Source organism: Oncorhynchus nerka, linkage group LG27 (genome assembly GCF_034236695.1).
Source record: "Oncorhynchus nerka isolate Pitt River linkage group LG27, Oner_Uvic_2.0, whole genome shotgun sequence".
Lineage (NCBI taxonomy): Eukaryota > Metazoa > Chordata > Actinopteri > Salmoniformes > Salmonidae > Oncorhynchus > Oncorhynchus nerka.
In genome coordinates, this window is record NC_088422.1 from 31,871,764 (window position 1) to 31,898,687 (window position 26,924).

Sequence of the window (26,924 nt, forward strand, 5' to 3'; positions counted from 1 at the left end):
TGTAATTGCAGTGGTCAACATTTATTTACAAAACTGGAAGCATTACATGAGTATAGTGTTTTTTTTGTGTTCAACCATTAAATTCGACAAACGGCATTAGTCCACTCCATCTAGCAATACTACTGGCCTCATGTTGAACTCTAAGGGCATTACAATATGTTGACAATACCATGAATCAACTAGTATAAGTATATTATTGAGTGGGCCTTGCACTTTCCACGCAGACCCATACATTATTGATTGTAAACTAATTAAGGACATTTGACAGGGTCCAGATTACAAGGATAATCTATCTATACATTTGAACTGATGAATCCTTGTCATATCAGTCTATAATTACTTCACAGCAGATTGAGTGTCAGTCAATCACCACATACTACAGAGGAAGATTGATGACAAATTATGCATTTTCTACCTTAAAATAAGAGTACAACATTTGAATAACTTCATTAATAGGCATTTAACATTTAAGTGCATTCTGAATATTTGATAAAACTATTAATCAATAAGAAATCCATGATTATATTTTAAGTCTTTGAAATAGTCCTTATCAAAGCAAAATGATGCAAACTATCCCTCAATTTCATACAAAACAGAACATGGACAATGAACAAAGATCTGAAGAGGTTGCTACAGCACAAATAAACATAAAACATAGAAAGAGAGATATACTCAATAAAATAACTGTAACCAAAATAATACGTAGGTGTCAAGCTTCAAATTGTTCAAACTTCGCCTGTGTGAACGTGTGCATGGATGTGCATGTGTGAAGGTGGTATCAAACATCCATTCCAGACACATCCACATTCAAATTAAAGAGTGGGATGGTAAACAAGTTATTGTTTGGTAAAACAGTCAAACTGATCACAGTAACTGAAACAGTCCAGAAGATGCTGCCTTGTAAAACAATGGATACATTATTAAAAACAGAATAACATCATGTCAGCTCCCCTGAACAAGAGAAATCTCTATCAGCACACTCTTCAATTCTCTAAAAACAAATGAAAACATATTTATGAATCTCTTAGGAGCTACTTTAAAGGACCCAGTCATAGTTTGTGGAATAAAGCACTTCGTGGTAACAAGAATGTAGCTACCTACTGTACCACCGCAATACGCATCATTAATTAAAATAGACTACATAAATCGTGATGTCCTTATAAGGGAGCAGCAAAATCAACTCCTATCAGTGACTGATGTAGCAAGCTTGGTGTCTTTTTGTGCTGATATTGTCTGAATGTGGAACATTTCCATTTAATTGAATATACACAGAAGCTGACAACATTTAGCCACCCATGTCTGCTCTGATGTCCGATAGAGTAGACTAACCTTACAGTTGAACCATGGTTGTACATTACATAGGCCCACCCCATAATATGTCAACGTACAAGCCACCAGAGAGTATACCCAGCAGAGTGTGGTAGCAGGCAGGCAGAGCTGTGATCATCAGTATTCAGCAGCATGTAGATGCTACACTTTAGAGGCGGAGGGAATCCAAGGCAGAGGTCTGATGGGAAAGGAAGGCGCCCATTCCACATTTCATACTGACCTTATGGGCTCCCAGCCTGAATCTGGCCCACTGGTCTTTTACATCATTTTATTGATTTAAGCTGAGTTTATAACACCATTGAGATAGTAGGTTAGGAAAAATGACCTCAGCGTGGCATTAGGAGGCAAATGGAGCGTTTTGTTGGAGTTCAGTTCCAAGGATGAGCTGGGATAGTATGTACATACTGGTAAAAATGTATGTTTCCAACAAAAGACTGCACAACATAATAATGCACGGAGAAATGTGTATTACACTACTGCTCTATTCTGACAAACATGCTGATGGTGCATTGAAATACTGTAGCAGCTTTTGTTTAATGTGTTTGTGAGTGTTTGCTTTTAGTATGCTTATGTTGATGGTAAACAGTTAAAACAGTAAGAAAATAAATAAGTAAAATAAAAGACTACTAACATACAAATTAAAAGCATGCATGCATATTCCATTCAGGAATGTCAGAAGGAATGGTCAATACTTCATTATAATCCCTTGACACTTTAAAACCGTTTGACCAGCTAAAGTCAGGGTATTTACTTGGCAGAGTGCCAGAGTGTGTATATGTGTGTGTCCTCACATGTTTCCTTCCTCCCATTGGGTGAGAGCTGGTCCCTCCCTGACAAGACCATGGCCTAAACATCAGCAGTCCCACGGTCACATAGTCGATTGTCTTTACGTTGGTCCTATTCCAACGATCCATCACTGAAGAGAGGACTCCCAGAAAATACCCTGTCTCGGTGTACATTTTGGGGTATGGATGGCGAGACGTATGGCCAAGCACAGGACAGAGCAAATTGTCTGTCAAAAAAATCCATAATGCTGATGATCAAATCTGTGATGATGTCACCCAAGTCATGGCAATCAATAACTTGGAGTGAGAGGAGAATAGAATGAGAGACTTGGTTGGGTGGAAACTGACTGACTGCATGCACTTCAGTGAGAGGCTGGGTGCCATGACTGGGTAGGAGCTGCTCTGTTTATCCTCTGGTACGGATAGCGGAGTGGGAGTGTGTGATGGTGATGACCAATGTTGGATAGACACTGGCTTAGATAATGGGAAAAAAGTTAACTCTATTTACCATCCACAAGGAAAACATACAGTAACATCTGAAAATCATCTATAAATTGTTTCAATGTGTAAATTAATGATATAGGATTGCTAAAGGAGTTCCTAAAAAAACTAAAGATACAAGTCCAAATTGGGTGAAATACTGCTGGATTCATAGATGGGACCAGGATAGCCATGGCAGACCAGAGAATCACATATTATATGCTTTGGTATGCTGTCCCCTCATTGAAAAGCTAATTGACAGCCGTAAGTCTTTCTGAACCATGGCTTTTGTCACTGTTAGAAACTTCTGACGAGAAAACCTCTTTAAGGAAAAAAACATCATATGAAAAAGTCATAGAATAGCCGTAAAAATGCCAATACACTGCCCTGCACAATGAATGTCTCTCTGGGCGGCGATCTGTCTGGTAATGAATGAAAACAGGGCCCACATTGGGCTTAGTGTAGCCACACACAGTGACAGTGGAGAGGATTCTATAGACATAGATGGTCCAGCTACATTATGGACAAAGGATGCAGTTTGTCCACAGAGGCACTTCATCTTAGTTCATATCCCAACAGCACTCCACTGGGCCAGCCTGGTCTATGGCTCTCTGGAGAATAAGGCCCGGGAGCTGGACAAGATTACGGCCTGTGATCGCTATTTCAGAAACCCCCTGGATATAATCCTGTAAACCTACAGAAGAACATACACTCACTAGCACATATACTCTTACCACAGAGGGATCCTTGTCAATGGCCATTTGTCTTCAGTGCAAAGGACAAGAAAACAGGCTGGGGAAAAAGGAAGAATACACAATGGTTCATCAGTTAAGTCCTGTTTATCAAGGGCCATTTTCAAGAGCAGACATGTTACATTTGTACGTATGTATGTATGTATGTATGTATGTATGTATGCATGTATGTATGTATGCATGTATAAATAAAGGTTACTTTGTGGTCGCCCATGCAGACATTAGGGCCCAGTATGTTGTAAACCACACTGCTCTCTCCCTCATCCCTCTGAAATGAAACAATTTTTTTTTAATAGGCCTACAGAAAGTGCCTCCATAGTAAATAAATAAACGAATCAACTAGTCAGTAAGTGTGGATGGCAGAGCGTTTGCCAGCTTACTCACCCTGTGGATGATGTCTTGGGCAGTGTGAGACATGAGGATACGGTCGCACCAGGAGGGGCAGCGAGTGTTCATGTACTGGGTGGGTTTAGTGTAGTCTTCACTGTAGGGGTAACTGACAGAGACAGACCGACCGACAACATGACATCGTCAGGTAGTAGTAATAGTGACAGTAATAGTAACAGGGCTGTCAGGGATGAGGCTTACCTGGGTGGAAACAGGATTTCTTCCTCGGCAATGACATCTTGAAAGGCTGCAATCTCCTTGTCATATTTCAAAATCTGAGCGATATAGAAGGATTAACAATTACTGGAGGACCCAAAACATGTAGTAATCTGCAAACCATAAACATATGCATAATGTGAAAATTCAATTTCATAACTACCTCTGTGGTAGGATGTAATTGAATTAATGAATTTAATGAAGCATCTTCTGTGGTTGTTTTCTGTTTAGGAACTGGTAGCCAAGGCAGTAATCAAATCAAATGCTACACGTCACGTGCGTCGTAAACAGGTGTAGACTAACAGTGAGATGCTTACTTACGGGCCCTTCCCAACAATGCAGAGAGAAAGAAAATAGAGAAATAACAGAACACGTAATAAAACACATAATAATAGATACACAATGATACACGCGGTACCAGTACCGAGTTGATGTGCAGGGGTATGAGGTAATTGAGGTAGATATGTGCATATACAGCAAATAGGAATAAAGTGGCAGACAGTAAACAGTAGTAGCAGCTATGCGATGAGTCAAAAGAAGTTAGTGCAAAAAATGGTCAATGCAGATAGTCCGGGAAGCTATTTGGTTAACTATTTAACTAACTATTTAGCAATCTTATGACTTGGGGGTAGAAGCTGTTCAGGGTCCTGTTGGTTCCAGAAGGTGCATCCACTTGCCATGCGGTAGCAGAGAGAACCGTCTATAACTTGGGTGGCTGGAGTCTTTGACAAGGTCTCTGACCTCCTCCCTATAGGCTGTCTCATCGTCGTTGGTGGTCAGGCCTACTAACGTCGTGTTGTCTGTAAACTTAATGATGGTGTTGTGCACGGCCACACAGTCGAGGGTGAACGGGGATTACAGGAGGTGACTAAGCACGCACCACTGAGGGGCCTCTGTGTTGAGGGTCAGTATGGCGGCTGCGTTGTTGCCTACCCTCACTACCTGGGGGCGTCCCGTCAGGAAGTCCAGTTGCAGACGGAGGTGTTCAGTCCCTGGGTCCTTCGCTTAGTTATGATTGTTGTCAAGGCAGTGAGCAGTAAGATCATGATATTAATATGGGTGGGGTGTAAATGAGTTGATGTGTACAGTAGAAAATGTTCTCACCGCCCTGCCGTTGTCCTCTCTGAACACTGCCTGGTGCAGGTAGGCAAACAACTTGGTCTCAATATGGAGAAGAATCTTGAGATGAAGGAATTGGGGATACAGTAAACGTCTGAATCTGAATAACAACAAGGAGGCAGTAGGATGGAAGACGTGGATGGATGGGGAGGCTCACCTTGTGGTCATTGTCCTTTTCCTCGCAGATTATTTTCTCCACCTCGTTACTGCTGTCCTTCTTCACTGTCTGCACCTCTGCTGAAGTGGACAAGTTCTAGAACACACAAACACACCACACACAGTTAGGTTAAAAAAAAAGTCAATCAGCTGACCATTAGTAAGGTTTCCTGATTTTCTGATTCTAATAAAAGTCTTGAGGAAGCGTGTCATATAATACCTGGACCAGGCTAAGGGTGTCCAGGCGGAAGTTGAAATCCCCAAACAGGAAGAAGGGGAGTGGAGTGTAGCTGCTCTCTGATATCCTGGAAGGAAATGACATGGGTATGAGTCAAATGTTTTAGCCTATAAATTGAGTCCTCTTTTTTAAAATGATTGTAAACGCAGATCTACATACACTTGCAAACCAACTATTTTCTTTATCTAGATTCCCATGTGGGCTTACAGTATATCTCTCAAGTAGGTGCACTTGAGTTGTTCTTCAAAGCTGAGAATGGGCAGGCTAACCTATTGATGACATATCTGAGGGCCTTCTGGCGGTTGGCTGAGTAGATGGAGGGACTGGCATTACAGGCAATGAGGTTGGAGGCATCATGGAAAAGGTGTACGTTGACTAGGTCCAGACCCCTGCAGAGAGCACACACACACAAAATGAGAATTGGCAGACATATCTATGAAAAAAGGGAGCATTGGGAAGATATTTGTCCTCCTATTCCATTTAGAAGCGTGTCTGTGTGTGTGCTGTTCAGTGATGCCAGTTATGAAGAGTTTAGTTATTAGTGAAAGCACTTGAGGTAATGCTAGTCCACAAACAAACACATTAGTCTTCTGTGCCGAGCATTCACTCCTTTTCTGCTGCTGCCACCTGAAAACAATGAATGTGCATCCAACAGGCGGGCTATGTTGACTCACAGGGTGACCTTGTAGCACTCTGCCCATAGACTCCTTTTGTCTAAGAACTGGTGGTAGTGACACAGGAGAGCAAGCAGTAACTATTGTGCAGAGGACACAGAGGGTGTTTGCTGAGCCTCAGCTTTAACCACTGCATTCATTGAGTAACGGGATGACAGCCGGCTCTCTATCTATTAATGAGCTGTGACAGTAGACAGTAGAGTACGTAGAATCGAGAAGAGTAGAGCAGTAGGTCAGTAGACTAGAGCAGGGGTTCCCAAACTTTTCGCTTCGTGACCCATCAATTGAGGTGTCTTGAGTCGTGACCCACTGTGAGGGTTGAGCGGTGAAAAAACATACACAGACAAAAATAAATAAATAAAGATCATCTTGTTTGAGGAGAAAATTGTGCAGTTTTACAACTACTTTCCTACATTTTGCCATGGCTAATGCTGTGTTCTTATGCTTAAGCATTAAAACAAAATCAATGGGGGCCTGATTGTCTAGCTTTTATTTTGTTGATGTAAATTCTCAAAGATTATAGGCTATTATTTTTAAATACACTGCATTCGGAAAGTATTCAAACCCCTTGACATTATCCATATTTTGTTACGTTACAGCCTTATTTTAAAATTTATAAAATAGTTGTTTCCCCTCATTTACACACCATACCCCATTATAAAATGGAAATATCACATTTAAATAAGTATCCAGACCCTTTACTCAGTACTTTGTTGAAGAACATTTGGCAACAACTGCAGCCTCGAGTCTTCTTGGGTATGACGCTACAAGCTTGGCACACCCGTATTTGGGGAATTTCTCAAATTCTTCGTTGCAGATCCTCTCAAGTTCTGTCAGGTTGGATGGGGAGTATCGCTGCACAGCCATTTTCAGGTCTCTCCAGAGATGTTTGATCAGGTTCAAGACCAGGCTCTGGATGGGCCACTTAAGGACATTCAGAACCCTGTCCTGAAGCCACTCCTGTGTTGTCTTGGCTGTGTACTTAGGGTCGTTGTCTTGTTGGAAGGTGAACCTTCACCCCAGTCTGAGGTCTTGAGCGCGCTGGAGAAGGTTTTCATCAAGGATCTATCTGTACTTTGCTCCATTCATCTTTCCCTCAATCCTGACTAGTCTCCCAGTTCCTGCTGCTGAAAAAGGCACCATGCTTCACAGGTTTCCTCTGGACGTGACACTTGGCATTCATCAGACTAGAGAATCTTGTTTCTCATGGTCTGACAGCCTTTAGGTGCCCTTTGGCAAACTCCAAGCACACTGTCATATGCTTTTTACTGAGGAGTGGCTTCGGTCTGGCCACTCTACCACAAACGCCTAATTGGTGGAGTGCTGCAGAGATCATTGTCCTTCTGTAAGTTTCTCCCATCTCCAGAGAGGAAATCCCTGACCAAGGCTCTTCTCCCCCGATTGCTCCGTTTGTCCAGGAAGCTAACTATAGGAAGAGTCTTGGTGATTCTATACTTCTCCCATTTAAGAATGATGGAGGTCACTGTGTTCTTGGGGACCTTCAATGCTGCAGACATTTTTTGGTATCTGTGGCTCGACACAATCCTGTCTCTATTGACAATTCCATCAACCTTTTTGCTTGTTTTTTTCTCTGACATGCATTGTAAAATGTGGGACCTTATAAAGACAGTGGTGTGCCTTTACAAATCATGTCCAATCAATTCAATTTACCACAGGTAGACTCCAATCAAGTTGTAAAAACATCTCAAGGATGATCAATGTAAACAGGATGCACCTGAGCTCAATTTCAAGTCTCATAGCAAAGGGTCTGAATACTTATGTACATTTGTGTTTTCTGTTTTTTATTTGTAATAAATTAGCTAAAATTTCTAAAAACCTGTTTTCTCTTTGTCATTATTGGGTATTGTGTGTAGACCGATGAGGATGATTTTATTTAATCCATTTCAGAATAAGGCTGTAATGTAACAAAATGTGGAAAAAGTCAAGGGGTCTGAATATTTTGTGAATGCACTGTATATAGGTCCTTTATCTTTTCTACATACTTTCTATTTGGTTTAAGTCATTTAAGTTCACACGGAAAGCGTTTTTCCATTCTGAACATTATGTAAAAAATGTAATATATATCAATTCTACGCACAAAAACATGTCAACCCGACCCACCGTTTGGGAACCACTAGACTAGAGTACGTACTGGTTGTGAATGATCCACCGGGTCCTCATGAAGCCCTTCCTAGACCATTTGAACTGCAAAACACATCACAAACAAAAATGTATACAGATGAATGTTTTGTATGTTAAATGTTCACCAAATACTGTACCACCATTTAGCTAACTAATTGGAGGGCCATGCTGGTAATTATCCATACAATTTGTCTCATATCCCTGTCAGATAGACTCCCCCTTTAGCCCCCACTCACATATTTGTTCCAACACCTCCTGGGTCACCCTGAACACCCACCCCACCCCACCCTACACACACTCACATCAGGCCAGAAATTCTTCGGGAATTTTTCTTTCTCCATTGTGGTTACCCCATCCAGGGATCCCACATACTTGTTTTGTCCAGACACTGCTTTAAAATCTTTAACTGTGAGGGGGAGAGAGGTAGGAAGAGTAAAAGAGTGAGAAAACATGCAAACACCAATCAATAAAGTGATGTTAAGCTGATCACAGCAGCATATGTGACCAGAGGATCTATAATAAGGCCATTAGGCATTGTTTGTTCGCTGTGCACCAATCTGACTGGCGACACAGAACATGGCAGACCTGGGATTTTTATGGCTTTTCCATAAGCCTTTTCTTAAGATATTTGTCATGCCTAACGTGACTGGACTATGCAACAAGAACAGATTCCCTGATAGGTTTAGCCAGAAGAGGTGGCCATCACACTGCAGTGTTTAAAAGATGTTCCGACTTGTTATCAAAATACACAGATGGGAATCTCCAGACTGACATAGCAAATTGCTCTTACCTCCTAAACTGTTTTGTGCCAAACTCTATATTATAATAATGATCCATTACAAAGGGCCAAGTTTGCACACCAGGACTGATACAGATGTTCTGAAATGATCGCCACGTGCATGGCCCGAATGGATGTGATAAATCATAAAGTGATAACAAAATGTCATTCATCTTTTGTTATTCAAAGTCAATAGTGACTTGATATAGATATGATTGTAATGTTCTTACCATTAAAATCATATTGGTAGATGTTTTTCAATGACTTGTGGATGAAGTACATGCTTCCCAGGGCCTGTAAGGACAAGGAATACAATACAAGCTCCTTTAAACAATTGCTGAGAATGTCAGTTTGCTGCAGTGATGATAAAGTATAGAGACATTATCAAGTTCTCTCATGTTCCAATATTGCATTCTTCCAGAAATACAGTTGAAGTCATCTCTAGACACAACGTGTCTCCTTCCTGAGCGGTACGGCGGCTGCATGGTCTCATTGTGTTTATCCTTTTGTACTATTGTTTGTACAGATGAACATGGTATTTGGAAATTGCTCCCAAGGATGAACCAGACTTATGGAGGTCTACAAAAAAATGTCGGAGGTCTTGGCTGATTTCTTTTGATTTTCCCATGATGTCAAGCAAAGAGGCACTGAGTTTGAAGGTAGGTCTTGAAATACATCCACAGGTACACCTCCAATTGACTCAAATGATGTCAGTTAGCCTATCAGAAGCTTCTAAAGACATGACATCATTTTCTGGAATTTTCCATGCTGTTTAAAGGCACAGTCAACTTGGTGTATGTAAACTTCTGACCCACTGGAATTGTGATATAGTGAAATATAAGTGAAATAATCTGTCTGTAAACAATTGTTGGAAAAATTACTTGTGTCATGCACAAAATAGATGTCCTAATGACTTGCCAAAACTAGTTTGTTAACAAGAAATGTGTGGTGGTTGAAAAACGAGTTTTAATGACTCCAACCTAAGTGGATGTAAACTAGTTATAATGACTCCAACCTAAGTGGATGTAAACTAGTTTTAATGACTCCAACCTAAGTGGATGTAAACGAGTTTTAATGACTCCAACCTAAGTGGATGTAAACGAGTTTTAATGACTCCAACCTAAGTGGATGTAAACGAGTTTTAATGACTCCAACCTAAGTGGATGTAAACGAGTTTTAATGACTCCAACCTAAGTGGATGTAAACAAGTTTTAATGACTCCAACCTAAGTGGATGTAAACGAGTTTTAATGACTCCAACCTAAGTGGATGTAAACGAGTTTTAAATGACTCCAACCTAAGTGGATGTAAACGAGTTTTAAATGACTCCAACCTAAGTGGATGTAAACGAGTTTTAAATGACTCCAACCTAAGTGGATGTAAACGAGTTTTAAATGACTCCAACCTAAGTGTATGTAAACTAGTTTTAATGACTCCAACCTAAGTGTATGTAAACTAGTTTTAATGACTCCAACCTAAGTGGATGTAAACGAGTTTTAATGACTCCAACCTAAGTGGATGTAAACGAGTTTTAATGACTCCAACCTAAGTGGATGTAAACGAGTTTTAATGACTCCAACCTAAGTGTATGTAAACTAGTTTTAATGACTCCAACCTAAGTGTATGTAAACTAGTTTTAATGACTCCAACCTAAGTGGATGTAAACGAGTTTTAATGACTCCAACCTAAGTGGATGTAAACTAGTTTTAATGACTCCAACCTAAGTGGATGTAAACTAGTTTTAATGACTCCAACCTAAGTGGATGTAAACTTCCAACTTCATCTGTACCTTGCACAAACTTCCCTCAAAGTTTGTTTCGGTTTAAAATATCAACGTCATCAATTCTTGCGAAACAGCTTGACTAACTGCAACATGCTCACGCGACATTCTTGGGCATGCTGGTCCGATATAGCACATTTAGGCTTTACTGTAAACCCTCGGTCATAATGACTTAAAGAAAGAACTTAATTTCTGATTCATCAAGGAGAATCATGCAACATGATCTGATTCCATAATATTTACATCATTATCATCTTCAGTAGTTCTAGTCTCCTTTCACACACAGCCACACACCCACCCAGTATCTCAAACCTTCCCTCTTTCAAGCAATTATATTATGCTCAACTCACTCTTGTCCACAGAAACACATAGCTTTACTGCAATAACATGTACACAGTACACAATCAAACGTGCACCCACCACACACACACACACTTTAGCACCCAATCATCCTGATGTGACCATTTTTAATGTACTAACTGCCTGCTCTGATTAATCATGCCTTCTGAGTTCAATAAAGACAGAAAATGAAAACAATTGAAAATGTATTAAACAGTAGGGCTGCCGTGCTGGCTGCGGGCCGAAGAAAAATTTGGCGGCACCCAGAGGGTCTCGGGCGTGATTAGGTTTGCCAAGTGTTGGAAACTTTCCGGTAAATTTCAGGAATTTTCCCAGAAATTTTCCATGGGAAGTTAAGCCTTGGAATTAGCTTATAACAGTAAACATTTTTTTTGTGGGATACACATAAGGCAATTCTAGGTCTTGTGGCATATTTTGTTTAAACTAACCCCAATTCAATGGAATTGCATGCACAGTGCATTATTCCATCACATGTGCAGATGATTCTCAAGATCTTGCACACTACTACACTGTGAGCCAAGGACTACATGCTTTCTGTTAAGTTTTGATTACAATATTGGGTGGGGTGGATATATTTTTTTGTCAACTAGTAAATAGTAGCCTACATCAAAATGTGTTTAAATCATTTCTAACTTGTTAACAATTTCTGCTAGTTAGTTTTTGCTACCATGTGTATTTTAGCTTGATTGAGCCTGCTAACTGAGGAGTGTTAGTTCAACTGTTGCCATGTTTCATTTTAAAACACTTATATTACAAAGGAGTTGTTTAACCTAGCTGCTTAACTATATGTCTGCACATGGAATTGTATTTGGAGTTTGTATTTTATTTTTTACAATGTTTTCCCCTAATCTTTACAGGAAAATGCAACGGCACTATCTGATGTGTGGAAACATTTCACTGCAGCTAATGTAGAAGGAAAAGCTGTGTACATTTGCAAATACTGTGCCAAATCATATGTGAAGAATGCAACAAAGATGCAGAATTATCTAGCCAAATGCATAAAGTTCCCTCAGTGCTCACAACAAGCAACCTCTGACAAAAGTCCCTCTACTTCTATTCGAGGTGAAAATTATGAATCAGACACCTTATCGATAGCAACAGCTCATGATCCTCCTGGAATCAGAAGTTTTTTTGGCTCAATGGAGGAACGTAGTCAGAGAAATGCTGATGGATGTCTTGCTCGAGCTGTGTATGCAACTGGTTCACCTCTGATGCACACAGGAAATGTGTATTGGAAGAGATTTCTGAATGTTCTTTGCCCAGCATACACCCCTTACAACCAGACATACTTATACTTATTTGCTGGATGCAGAGTTCAACAAAGTTCAAGTGAAGGTCAAGCAAACCATAGAGAAATCAGACTGTATTGCAATCATCTCTGATTGGTGGTCGAATGTTCGTGGGCAAGGAATAATTAACTAAATCATCTGCACCTCTCAACCAGTATTCTACAAGAGCACAGACACAAGGGACAACAGACACACCGGTCTCTACATTGCAGATGAGCTGAAGGCAATCATGAATGACCTTGAACCACATAAAGTATTTGCACTGGTGACAGACAATGCAGCGAACATGAAGGCTGCTTGGTCTAAAGTGGAGGAGTCCTACCCTCACATCACACCCATTGGCTGTGCTGCTCATGCATTGAATCTGCTCCTCAAGGACATCATAGCACTGAAAACAATGGACACACTCTACAAGAGAGCCAAGGAAATTGTTAGGTATGCAAAGGGTCATTAAGTTATAGCAGCAATCTACATCCCCAAGCAAAGTGAGGAGAATAAGAGCACCACATTGAAGCTGCCCAGCAACACCCGTTGGGGTGGTGTTGTCATCATGTTTGACAGTCTCCTGGAGAGGAAGGAGTATCTCCAAGAAGTGGCCATATCACAGTCTGCCGATATGGACAGCCTCATCAAGAGGATCCTCCTGGATGATGTATTTTGGGAGAGGGTGGCAAGCACCCTGAAACTCCTGAAACCTATAGCAGTAGCCATTGCACGGATTGAGGGAGACAATGCAATCCTGTCTGATGTTCAGACTCCGCTTGCAGATGTAAGAGAAGAAATCCATATTGCCCTGCCCACTTCACTGTTACTCCAAGCAGAGAACTGCAGTTCTGAAACATCAAAAAGCATGAAGACTTCTGCATGAAGCCAAAACACGCCACAGCATACATGTTGGACCCCAAGTATGCTGGCAAGAGCATCCTGTCTGGTGCAGAGATCAACATGGCCTATGGTGTCATCACTACCGTGTCTCGCCTCCTTGGCCTGGATGAGGGCAAGGTTCTTGGCAGTCTGGCGAAGTACACTTCCAAGCAAGGGCTTTGGGATTGAGATGCAATATGGCAGTCGTGCCAACATACCTCATCAGCCACCTGGTGGAAGGGACTTTGTGGATCTGAGGCTCTTTCCCCTGATTCCTCCATCATCCTCCAAATCCAACTAACATCAGCCGCCTCAGAGCTCAACTGGTCCTTGTTTGGGAACACACACACAACAAAGCACGCAACAGGCTGACCAATGCAAGGCTTGAAAAATTGGTGACCCTCTGTGCAAATTTGAGGCTTTTTGAGCCTGACAACGAGCCATCCTCAACAAGGTTGGAAAGTGACAGTGAAGATGAGGCCTCAGACTCTGATGTTCAAGAGGTGGACATTGAGGAGGTCCAGGGAGAAGACATGGAAGCCTGAGAGGAAGACAACCAAAGCTTTAGTTTCTAGACTATCATTTTACAGATGTATTTTGAAAACACTTTTGGGAGATGCGATGGATCATTGGAGATCATTCAATATTCCCTTTTTGTTTTGTTCAGGGAAATCATCCCGTGTGAATAGTCAACTCATTTAATTAAAGTCCAATTCGCAACTAAATTGTTTTGTTTTATTTATATTGGAAGGATTCAATCATTTGCAATTATGTCTACTTATGATAAGGGAAAGGTTTATGTTTCTGTCTCCATATGATATGGTAAATATATCCAATGCAAAAAACATCTATATTTAAATCATATTAATTTGCATATATTTCCCATATATTCCCACAGAAAGTTTCCACCTCTATAAATATTCCCCAAAACGTGCAACCCTAGGTGTGACGGGCCGCTCTATTCCCCTCCGGCATGACAGATCGCTCCCTGAAGATACCATTCATCTTCACTGCCAGAGCGATCCTCATTTAATGGGACGGAGCTGTCCCTATTACGACCAGTCAGGGTGACCAGCGATTAGGGACAGACCTGTCCAAGTTGGAGAAGGAGGGGACGGGGGTTAGAGGAGGTTCGGACTAAAGTGACGGTTTTGCAAGTTAAATCTAACATCGGCTGACTTCAGCTGAATCACTAACATGAGTTACAGCAGTTATTAAATCAAGTCGAATGCATTAGTTTGAAAGAAAACATGGTAGGCAGGTTTGAGTGTTTACCAACTAATAAACATTGTCTAATGTCTATATAGTGATGTTATCAATAGCAATGACATTTTGGGGGGATATTCTTAAAACTGTAAAACAATTTTATGACTGTAGAAGTCTGCTGTGCCTTTTTAAAAATTGAAACACACACAGAAAGGTTCTCCTCCACATACTCTGCCAAGGACCCATCTTCATCAATCAGGTTTGTGCACAGTTTAATAAAAAGCGATTGACTTACAAGTGATTTTTTATCAAAACACCATTTATACAGGGAATGCATGCATGACTGCCCCCCTCCTCACAGCCCCTCTGAACATAGACCCCCCCTCCCTCTGACCAGGGAGCTGCTGATCCACAGCCGAGGGGAAACAAATTGAAAATCAATGCTGGTGGCACAGACGAAATGAGAATGTGGCATTGGGGGCTGCAGCCCTCTTAGGGCAGGTGGGGGAGGGGCACAGACAACCAAGCACAAGGGAAACATAGTCCCAGATGTCCGCCACTCCCCTCAGCCCTTATTTATTGTTTACAAATGGGCTGGGATCAATAGTTTTAATCTAGAGTTACATTTATTGACTTTGGCCTGTCTCCCCACACCTGGACATTGACTTTCCCCTCCACTTCACACACCTCCGAGTGTAGACAGATCCATTGACCCCACTGTCATGGCTCCAGTGTTGGGGTCTAGCTTGGGTGGGTTTAATCCTGTGAAACTCTGCACATGATGGGGATGGACCCTCCCAAGATTGGATTTAAGCAACAACTAGACCTGTGTGTTGTGTTGACCAGCCCATTTATGAACCAGGCTCGATATGACTTGGCTCATTTAGAACTAAGGTGGCTCAGAACAAGCAACACTGGAAACAGTCTTTATTCCAGGTACAGAGGCCATTCGAGGGAGGCTGAAGATGGAGCTGGTCTGGACAGGTGTGGAGATTGAGACACTGTCCAGGACCCAGACAGCCTCCTGACAACTCTATAATGATAGTTTAGCGCTGCACAGACACACAGCCGTATATATTGTAGTCACATAAAGAGAGAGTTGGGGGGCCAGAGGATAGATGAGGATATAAGACTAGGGGAGAGCCAAGAGCAAGTGTATAAACCAGCCTTTAAACACAGCACCTCTGTCCGTACTCACACTTTATAACTTTCAGAGTGTACTGTACATTATACTCTCTGAGATACCGCCCACACATTGTCATGTTGTAATTAACTACATGGGAGGATACAACAGTGTCCTTTCACAGGTGAAACAAACTCAGCACGTAACCTAAAGTCTTGCCCTGTGACATTCACACTGAGGTCAAACTAATATCACCCTAGTTCCAATGGTCAAATATACTATGATCTCCTAAGTCAATGATAAATGTGAACTGTCCAGTGGGTTAAGGTCCACCATGCACTTCATTCATGTTGTAGGAGTTTGGTCCTCCTTTGTACTGTACTATTGAGAAAAGCATGTCACAACATGGATACCTGCACTTTTTCAGGCCAAATTGTTCACTACCCTGTCTTTGTGATCACCCTATGGTCATGTTAAACACATTGTATTGGGTATACTTAAATGTCATATATTTCAATAAAACCAAAAAGCATTAGACCATAACTTGTACAGAATGGATGTCCTCCTGAACATAGCATTTTGCATTGGAAAGCAGAACATGTAAATGTATCATGTGTATGTACAGTACCATGTATTTGTAATGTTCTATTATGCTATATTTACCAAAGAATCCCTGTTTCTCAGTCTAAAAATACCCAACATAGCATTGATGAGAAGCCCTGGCCCTCATTAGAGCTCTAGTGTGGAGCAGGGCCCCACCTTGTGGTCACAGAGATATATTGCTGTCTAAAAGAAAGTGGGGTCTGCGGAGGTACTGCAAGGTCCATGGCTAGATCTCAAAATATTAATGCACTTATAAATGTTCTCTCTGATGCCAAGTGCGGGAGCTTTAATATTTCCTAAGGCCCGAAACTTGATTAGTTCAACCATGCACTGCGGAAATCATAGTAAAACTGCAAGAAATTATATTTTTAATCGCACTCTAAAGTAGGAGTTGTGTTCTGATATTATGAGGGGGTCCCTGATGAATTTGCTATCATAAAAGGGGTCGCCTATGCAAAGAAGTTTGTGAATCCCTGCTGTAGGCGATACACTAGGTATTCTAAAGGCAAAGACACCAATGGTAACCCTAGTAAGGGCTTTCACAACATGTTATTGCTTTACCTAAGCCTCCTGTACATCAAGCTCCACTATATCGATGTTATTGACTGAGCTTGTGTAACCAGACATGCTGGTTATAGAGTCTTTCAATTCAACTTCTGTCAGTTGATCAGTGCAGTCCTGTAGTACTCACCGTGAAGCTGTCCACGTTCTTAAAGTGGTTGTCCACATAGATGCAGACCCTGTCAAAGTCCCTCATCTCCTCACTGGACTCAATGTTCCTAAAGCCCAGAAGAGGATAAACTGAACAACTCAAAATCTGAAACACTGAAGTAACTGTCTCTAACACTGTACACTTGTATTTGGACCCTCTCTTATATAGATAATGGCAGTTGATGTCCTGAGGTTATGATAACATTATAGTCTTTGACACAGATTTCATGACCACAGCTAAAAACCCTTCTACCACATTACCTGCCAGATGAATCATGAAGTTATACTGTATCTGTTGGTCATAAAACTGTAAGGAGTCTGGGCAGCATTTGTGGATACATTTGAAAGTGTCCCATTGAGAGTTTGGCACAGTGATGTCTTACCAGAAGAAGTTCTCCGCATGGCCCATATTAACCATGTAGTCCTTGCCTCCAACCTCCTGGAAGTGCAGGGCGATGAAGCGTGGTTTGTGACTCTGGACAGTCTGTGACAAGACATAGACATCAGGCAAGCCATTAAACTACCACAACCATGTGCCGTAATGGTGGTCAAATGTGGGGCATCCTACTGAAATCTAATGTCAAGTAAATGTTATTTCTTAAGATGACATACAACTTTGGAATTTGACTACCGGTATGCATAATGTGTTGGCTAAATAGTGGAATGTGTCTTCTTCACCTCTTTGGGAATGGAGACAGTATCTAATCGATTTATAAGTCCGCCATCCAGGAGGGTTCATGATTCAATCTCAACATGAGAGGATGGCTTAAGGTGTTTGCATGTCAACAGTAAAAATGTGAGAATCCATAGTGCACACCTGAGAGGGATCCCAAACTCACCCCAAATAATTCTCGAAGCCAGTCACTCTCAATCTCACCCACCTGTGGGTTGAAGAAAACAAATAATAATTCAGTTCACACATGGTTTCTACCAAAAATAATAACCGAACAGTTGAGATATTGAAAACAAAGGGCATAAACAGAATGGTTTAAATGAGATCCTAGGGTGCTATCTTGTCAACCCAGGTTTACCAATCAACCCTGCCAGGCACCTTTCCTATACACTGACCAAAGGCCATGTTTAATTATATATTAGCACTTGACAGTGGAAGATATAAAACATGCATGAGGTAGGCAGGCGGATAAGCACAACATGACAGTCTTGTCAAATGTTTTGTTGGGACATACAGTAAGATTTACACGGATAAACACCCACACACCAACAGGTACAACTATATGTTAAACGCTTAACCTATGCAATTAAAAAACAAATGTCCCTCTGGAACGGTTGTAATATGTTTATTACGTAAGTGGCATAAAGAATCAGACTCTAAACTGTAACATTATTAGCAAGCCTGCCTGTTGATGTATACACTGTAACAATGTGAGATTGAATTAACATGTATCCTTCCATTTTGTTTAATGTCTGTTCTTCAACTAAATATTTCCAGGGAACCTCTGTGAGCTACTAAGTATCCAGAGTACAGTGTGTGTTTGTGTTTCCCCCAGTGCCTGGCCAGAATACAGACTGTGCTGTATTCTCCAGGGCCAGCCGGATGCAGGCCAATCTGCCAGAGCTGTAGCTGGCTTTGCATAGTGCATTTGCATGGCCACATGACTGCTGCTGCCCACCATGCCCGGCTGCCCAGGCACCATGGCCTGACGGGAGAGCAGCTCATCCATAATACAGGTGCCTGACTGAAGAAACCCAACTGCATGTGTCATGAACCGTCTTTTCCCAATTAATCTTATCCATAAAAAAGCATGATTAGGCCTAAAACAGATGCTGAGATTACATTTTATTTGCAAAGGTTTTGAAGGGCTTGTCTGAAATATTTCATTACAGTGCCTTGTGTCCATTCCTTTCAGTTTCTTGGGGTGCAAGCAGACAAAGTTGCGTGAAAGTTGCTTTGGGTAACTCCAGCCTAAGGCACCCTTGTAAGTCCATCCTTTCCAAGTAAGAGAAAGTGTTTGTTGACCCTCCACATCTCTCAAGACAACCGGAGCACCGGCCAGCCACTCTTAAATAGCACCTGGTCCAGCACAGGTGAATCACCTTCCCACTAACGACATGGCACAGGTATAACACATGCGTACTGAAGAGGTGACAACAATCGGTGCCCCCTACAGTACGTGCCAAAGTCCAACCTCAAAAAATAAATGGAAAAACCAAAGCCTGTAACAATTTTGACCTTAACTTTATACTGCACCACAGGTGATGTTTGTTGCCAGGGGTAATGTGGGCATGTTTAATAGCAGAAGTCTGGAACTGAGACTGAAACATTTCATACAGTGCATTCAGAAAGTATTCAGACCCCTTGACTTTTCCAAAATGTGTTATGTTACAGCCTTATTCCCTCACCAAATTACACACAATGACAGAGCAAAAACTGTTGATTTCTTCAAAATAAAAAACTTAAATATCACATTTACATAAGTATTCAGACCCTTTTCTCAGTACTTTGTTGAAACACCAGAGACGTGTACCGAAGCCACTCCAGCGTTGTCTTGGCTGTGTGCTTAGGGTCATTGTCCTGTAGGAAGGTGAACCTTCACCCCAGTCTGAGGTCCTGAGCGCTCTGGAGCAGGGTTTCATCAAGGATCTCTGTAGTTTTCTCCATTAATCTTTCCCTCGACTGACTAGTCTCCCAGTCCCTGCCACTGAAAAACATCCCCACCGCATGATGCTGCCACCACCATGCTTCACCGTAGGCATGATCCCAGGATTCCTCCAGACGTGACTTGGCATTCAGGCCAAAGAGTTCAATCTTGGTTTCATCAGACCAGAGAATCACCTCCCTGACCCAGGCCCTTCTCCCCTGATTGCTTAGTGCATCCACACCATCCTGTCTCGGAGCTCTACTCACAATTCCTTCGACCTCATGGCTTTTTTCTTAGACATGCACTGTCAATTGTGGGACCTAATATAGACAGGTGTGTGACTTTCCAAATCATGTCAAATCAATTGAATTTACCAAAGGTGGACTCCAATCAAGTTGTAGAAACATCTCAAGGATGAACAATGGAAACAGTACGCACTTGAGCTCAATTTCGAGTCTCAAAGCAAAGGGTCTGAATAGTTATGTAAATAAGGTATCTGCTTTTTATTTTTTTTATGCATTTGATCAAATTTCTAAAAAACTTTTTTTCACTTTGTCATTTGGGGTATTGTGTGTAGATTGATGAGTAAACATGAATTTCATCAATTTTAGAATAAGGTTGTAATGTAACAAAATGTGGAACAAGTCAAGGGGTCTGAGTACTTTCCGAATGCACTGTACATGTCCTGTAGCACCATCACTCTCTGTTCCATCATAACCTCTAAAGAAAGGTAGGCCTAACATTTCTAATCCTAGAGGTGATTTGCACTGTTCTCTCCTTGACAAGTAAAGTTCCTTTAATTTAATGGCCTGGTGACCTTTTTGTGACCTCAGCATTCAACACCATAGTACCCTCCAAGCTCATCATTAAGCTGGAGGCCCTGGGTCTGAACCCCGCCCTGTGCAATTGGGTTCTGGACTTCCTGACGGGCCATCCCCCAGGTGGTAAAGGTAGGAAACAACACCTTCAGTTCGCTGATCCTCAACACTGGGGCCCCACAAGGGTGCGTACTCAGACCCCTCCTGTACTCCCCGTTCACCCATGACTGCGTGGCCAAGGACACCTCCAACTCAATCATCAAGTTTGCAGACGACACAACAGTAGTAGGCTTGATTACCAACAATGATGAGACAGCTTACAGGAAGGAGGTGAGGGCTCTGGGAGTGTGGTGCCAGAAAAATAACTGCTCACTCTACGTCAACAAAACAAAGGAGATGATCGTGGACTTCAGGAAACAGCAGAGGGAGCACCCCCCATCCACAAGACAGCAGAGGAGTAGGTGGAAAGTTAAGTTCCTTGGCGTACACATCACTGACAAACTGAAATGGTCCACCAACACAGACAGTGTGGTGAAGAAAGCTGAAGAAATTTGGATTGTCATCTAAAACCCTCATGAACTTTTACAGATACACAATTGAGAGCATTCTGTTGGGCTGTACCACTGCCTGGTACGCAACTTCACCGCCCACAAGAAGGTGGTGCGGTCTGCACAATGCAAACTACCTGCCTTCCAGGACTCCTAAACCACCCGATGTCACAGCAAGGCCAAAAAGATCATCAGGGACAACAACCACTCGAGCCACTGCCAGTTCACCCCGCTATCATCCAGAAGGAGAGGTCAGTACAGGTGCATCAAAGCTGGGACAGAGAGACTGAAAAACAGCTTCTATCTCAAGGCCATTAGACTGTTAAATAGCCATCACTAGCACAGAGAGGCTGCAGCCTATATGCACAGACTTGAAACCATTGGCCACTTTAATAAATGGAACACCAGTCACTTCAATAATGTTTACATATCTTGCATTACTCATCACATATGTACAGTTGAAGTCTGAAGTTCACATACACCTTAGCCAAATACATTTAAACTCAGTTTTTCACAGTTCCTGATATTTAATCATAGTAGAAATTCCCTGTCTTAGGTCAGTTAGGATCACCACTTTATTTTAAGAATGTCAAATGTCAGAATAATAGCAGAGAGAATGATATATTTCAGATTTGATTTCTTTCATCACATTCCTAGTGGGTCAGAAGTTCACTTACACTCAATTAGCATTTGGTAGCATTGCCTTTAAATTGATTAACTTGGGTCAAACGTTTTGGTAGCCTTCCAAAAGCTTCCCACAATAAGTTGGGTGAATTTTGGCCCCTTCCTCCTGACAGAGCTGGTGTAACGGAGTCAGGTTTGTAGGCTGCCTCAAGCCATTTTGCCACAACTTTGGAAGAATGCTTTGGGTCATTGTCCATTTAGAAGACCCATTTGCGACCAAGCTTTAACTTCCTGGCTGACGTCTTGAGATGTTGCTTCAATATATCCACATAATTTTCCTGCCTCATGATGTCATCTATTTTGTGAAGTGCACCACCCTCCTGCAGCAAAGCACCCCCATAACATGATGCTGCCACCCCCGTGCTTCACAGTTGGGATGGTGTTCTTCGGCTTGCAAGCCTCCCCCTTTTTCCTCCAAACATAACGATGGTCATTATGGCCAAACAGTTCCATTTTTGTTTTATCAGACCAGAGGACATTTCTCCAAAAAGTACGATCTTTGTCCCGCATGTGCAGTTGCAAACCATAGTCTGGCTTTTTTTATGGCGGTTTTGGAGCAGTGGCTTCTTCCTTGCTGAGCGGCCTTTCAGGTTATGTCGATATTGGACTCGTTTTACTGTGGATATAGATACGTTTGTACCCGTTTCCTCCAGCATCTTCACAATGTCCTTTGCTGTTGTTCTGGGATTGATTTGCACTTTTCGCACCAAAGCACGATCATCTCTAGGAGACACACCACGTCTCCTTCCTGAGCGGTATGGCGGCTGCGTGGTCTCATGGTGTTTATCCTTTTGTACTATTGTTTGTACAGATGAAAGTGGTACATTCAGGCATTTGGAAATTGCTCCCAAGGATGAACCAGACTTGTGGAGGTCTACGATTTGTTTTCTGAGGTCTTGGCTGATTTCTTTTGATTTTCCCATGATGTCAAGCAAAGAGGCACTGGGTTTGAAGGCAGGCCTTGAAATACATCCACAGGTACACCTCCAATTGATTCAAATTATATCAATTAGCCTATCAGAAGCTTCTAAAGCCATGACATAATTTTCAGAAATTTTCCAAGCTGTTTAAAAGGCACAGTCAACTTAGTGTATGTAAACTTCTGACCCACTGGAATTGTGGAATACAGTGAATTATAATATTCTGTCTGAAAACAATTGTTGGAAAAAATTACTTGTGTCATGCACAAAGTAGATGTCCTAACCGACGTGCCAAAACTATAGTTTGTTAACAAGACATTTGTGGAGTGGTTGAAAAACTAGTTTTAATGACTCCAACCTAAGTGTATGTAAACTTCAGACTTAAACTGTATATACTGTATTCTATACTATTCTACTGTAGATTGGTCTATGTCACTCTGACATTGCTGGTCTATATATGTATATATTCTTAATTCAATTCCTTACTTAGATGTGTGTGTATTGGGTATATGTTGTGAAGTTGTTAGACTTTACTTGTTAGATATTGCTGCACTGTCATAACTAGAAGCACAAGCATTTCGCTACACCCACAATAACATCTGACCAATAGAATTTGATTTGATTTTATCTAGAAGTATAGGCTTTTAATAAAAAACCTGGATTTCCATCTTTCTTGTGTAAATATGCCTCCAAGATTACTAGTCTCTGGTGAGACTAAAGGCCATAAAATGTGAGGCATAACCTTTTCTCCATGTTTGGAAGGGTTTTTTAAACGTATTCGGCAGCCATATAAGAAAAGCATGAAGAAACCCTGGGAAGATAATCATCTGTTTACAGATCTCTTGAACCCACAATGGGATCTGACATGTTTTCAACTGGGCCAGATAGGGCATCCGGAAACATGGTCCTGAGCCAAATTTCCATTAGTGTAACCCCCCTCCCCCTCAGTCACAATGACAGCTAAGCCCCGATTTCCCAGACACCACAGTACAAAACTAATGCACTGGTGTTTGCATTTCTCATCACATCACAACCACTTAAAGTAGGTCTACTCATATGTTATTGATTTCGTCCTGTTATTACCACATACACAAATTACTATATCAAGGCAACCGTCTCCATGATCTCAACTCACAATACTTGCCTCTTCAAATATTTTACCAGATTTCATGGAAAATGACAATTAGTTAAAAGAAAACAAGCTGACTTGTATTTTGTGCAAACGTTTCAGCCTCACAGCCAGACAAGGACTTCCTCGGAATGAAATGAAATAAATAAATGTTGTCTAGGGCCATGAGGTAGTTGCTTTAGGTAGCCAGCAGATCCAACAAGCATTCCTGTGTAGATTAACACACCAAGGAGCAGGCGCGAGATGTAGCTCGGAAAACGTATCTCAATCCAGGGATGACAAATGCATTCCAAAATGCCTGCTGTGGCTTCTGCTACCTAGCATGAGGACCAAAATGCCAGTTTCCTGGAAAAACTACCAGTTGTTTAATCTTCAACTGGAATCACTGCGTTCATCCACCTCTGGCCTGCTCGCCTCCCTACCACTGAGGAAGTACAGTTCCCGCGCAGCCCAGTCAAAACTGTTCGCTGCTCTGGCCCCCCAATGGTGGAACAAACTCCCTCACGACGCCAGGACAGCGGAGTCAATCACCACCTTCCGGAGACACCTGAAACCCCACCTCTTTCAGGAATACCTAGGATAGGATAAAGTAATCCTTCTCACCCCCCTTAAAAGATTTAGATGCACTATTGTAAAGTGGCTGTTCCACTGGATGTCTTAAGGTGAACGCACCAATTTGTAAGTCGCTCTGGATAAGAGCGTCTGCTAAATGACTTAAATGTAAATGTAAATGAATCATGGGGACAATTCTGAGTACAACGCATTTCTGATCCATGGATTGAGGTACATTTTCCAAGCCATATCTTGTGCTGGCTCTGCTGTAATTTCATCTATACAGGAACGCTGTCCGACCATGTAAACAAGCGGGCCAGCCCCAGGACAGAGTTTGGGAAACCCTGCTTTAGGCTATTGTGCATAATGTACGTTTTTATTGTGCAGCCTATTTAAAATTACACCCAAATATGGACAATTCCATGCTGACCATGAGCATGGCCTATTTCAGTCATCATGTGTAAAATACTTATGTAGTAAGGCCTACTGTGGTACCAGCATTGTATTGATATATGTTGTTAACCCGTAGTAACTAATAACAGGTGTTAGGCCCACAGTATTGAAACAATATAGGCATACACATCAAATTGCCAACAATGTAGCCTAGGATACAAATGATGTCAAATCACTTGTTTCTGCAGTAGCCGAGCGGGAGCTCAGTGAATGATAAAAAGTTGCGCACCGCACTTTCGCGGCAATAACTTCAAACGTGTCATTGATGCACGCCATCAATTTCCTGTTTGATTTGAACTGGGACCCGTTGTTGCTTGATAGGTAGATTCTCTCCGCGAATCTGTCAATATGATGTGAGAACACGCACGCGCATCAAAAATCATGCCGCAACAGCTCACGATAAATACGGGGTGAGTATAACTATAGGCAGAGGACTTTCAGTTGTATAGGCCCATCGAAGTGAAAATGTGTCGTCAGAAGCCACAATAACATTAAACAATTTACTTCAAAGTTTTAGAAGAAAGCATTTAGGCTACAGAAATCATGGTTGTCATGATTACATTTAATAGTCTAAATAAGTAGCTTAATGTAAAAAAATATATATTATTTTATAGGGTCTATAATAATCCAATTAAATATTGGATTGCGTGCCCGATGCCAGCCGGTGGGAGTTGAACTGGTCTCTATTCGAATGTAGTTAACTACAATGTTACAGGTAGTAGAGTTTGGTCTTGCAACGGTTCTGGTGTTCTCTGGCAGGTGTAGTAACTGCTTACATAGGACTCTCGCTGTTCCACTTGGACATTTTGAATCACCATTCAACGTGACTTAAAATATGATATCGTTAGGTGAAATGGTGTTAGTACTTACATTGTCGAATAATGACCCAACATTTGCGGTGACAAGTAGAACGTCAGTGTACGTTTCCATGATTACGATCGAATTCCAGAAATAGTCTGCAGGAAGAACTCTTGTACACGCGATGGTAAAATGTTGTACGTGTGTTAGCTACAAACAGTTTACTGATTATGGTGGTGTATTGTATAGGTCGCTATAATCTGCCTTTAAGGAGTCGGTCGTATAATTAATTAATCCTGATCATTTATTTCTGCTCTTCTCTTGCCCGCTTTTTGTTGATGGCTGGTGTCGTTCGCTGTCTTGATTCTGTATCCTTGGGAAGGAGTTATCTCCCATGTCTGCTAAGAAATGGCAGAGCAGGCAGGAAAGGATTTGTATATCTCTTCATGGTAACTGGACTAGGTTCTTAACCGATTTAAACCTGGAACGGTGCATGTGCTGCTTGCGCCAGAACAGTTCGTCCTGCCCCGCGCGACCAGATCTTGTTGTCAATGTTGTGTCATGAACTCCGGAGCTCCGCCCACGGCGCTCAGTTTCTTTTATACCGGTATTTCTATTTGACAAATAAGCCTACCTTTTACTATGAAAAACCACAGACGCCTAATCCAGACCTAAAAACACCCAAACACCGAAATATATAGGCTAGTAGCATTTATATACAATCTATGGCTAGTGTAACCAACTAGAGGTTATACCTTCTAATTATAGCCCACGTCTGTGACTCGTCTGAGACTGGGGGGAATGATTATGAATGGTTGGGCCTGAAAGCTGTTAGCCTGTCAAATACCAGATATTAGGCTACTTCACAAATAATAAAACAAACTACATAAAAAAAACACGTAGCCTATTCATTTATAAAGATTGTGTATCATGTTCAATCTCTTATTGTCAGTGGGCTGGCAACAGTTTGCTCTACGCAAAATGTTCAAAGACCACAAGATAAAAGACCAAGCACAGTTCTGATTAACTACTCCATCAAGCTCTGACACTGCTGTTGTAAAACATAACTGGTTGACTCATTTGGAAACAAAAGAGCAGAGCTGTGTGATTTAATTGGATTGACCCCATCTCACCATCCTTTATTCGTAACCTGCACCATTTGGATGTGTGCCCACCACTGTCTGTCACCATGCTTGACAAGATAGAAATATGATGGTTTTACACTTATGCTATGATCTTTGAGCAGACACTACATTGACAGTGCTGCACTAGAACATCCACATTTTTAGAGATACACTGATATTGTGAAGATCATAATTCTGACTCCACATTCAGCTTTTCACTGACCTCACAGCCTACTCTGTTACTTGATAACAGGACAAACTACAGACCACTTATTATGGTGAGCTGTTGAACAATCAGGTCAGACCT

At 41.7% G+C, this 26,924-nt stretch overlaps 1 protein-coding gene across 9 annotated transcripts; it reads right to left on the minus strand.

The window, feature by feature from the left end:
- inpp5l (inositol polyphosphate-5-phosphatase L) lies at positions 1–26,057 on the minus strand. 9 transcript variants are annotated; one of them, XM_029637821.2, is made up of 16 exons: positions 25,566–26,057; positions 17,831–17,872; positions 17,375–17,475; positions 16,972–17,059; positions 9,287–9,350; positions 8,581–8,684; positions 8,289–8,341; positions 5,732–5,851; positions 5,445–5,529; positions 5,226–5,321; positions 5,054–5,128; positions 3,935–4,008; positions 3,731–3,842; positions 3,546–3,614; positions 3,329–3,386; positions 1–2,584 (listed from the first exon to the last, which is right to left on the minus strand). In XM_029637821.2, exons 1-15 carry the CDS (start codon positions 25,623–25,625, stop codon positions 3,345–3,347), a joined length of 1,185 nt encoding a protein of 394 aa, XP_029493681.1. In that variant the 5' UTR covers positions 25,626–26,057; the 3' UTR covers positions 1–2,584; positions 3,329–3,344. The 9 variants fall into 9 exon arrangements, 7 of the variants coding, with proteins under 7 accessions (XP_029493681.1, XP_029493680.1, XP_029493684.1 ...); XM_029637820.2 differs by having other exon boundaries at positions 1–2,588; XR_003860825.2 differs by having other exon boundaries at positions 3,329–3,614.
- Between the last annotated feature and the right edge of the window lie 867 nt (positions 26,058–26,924).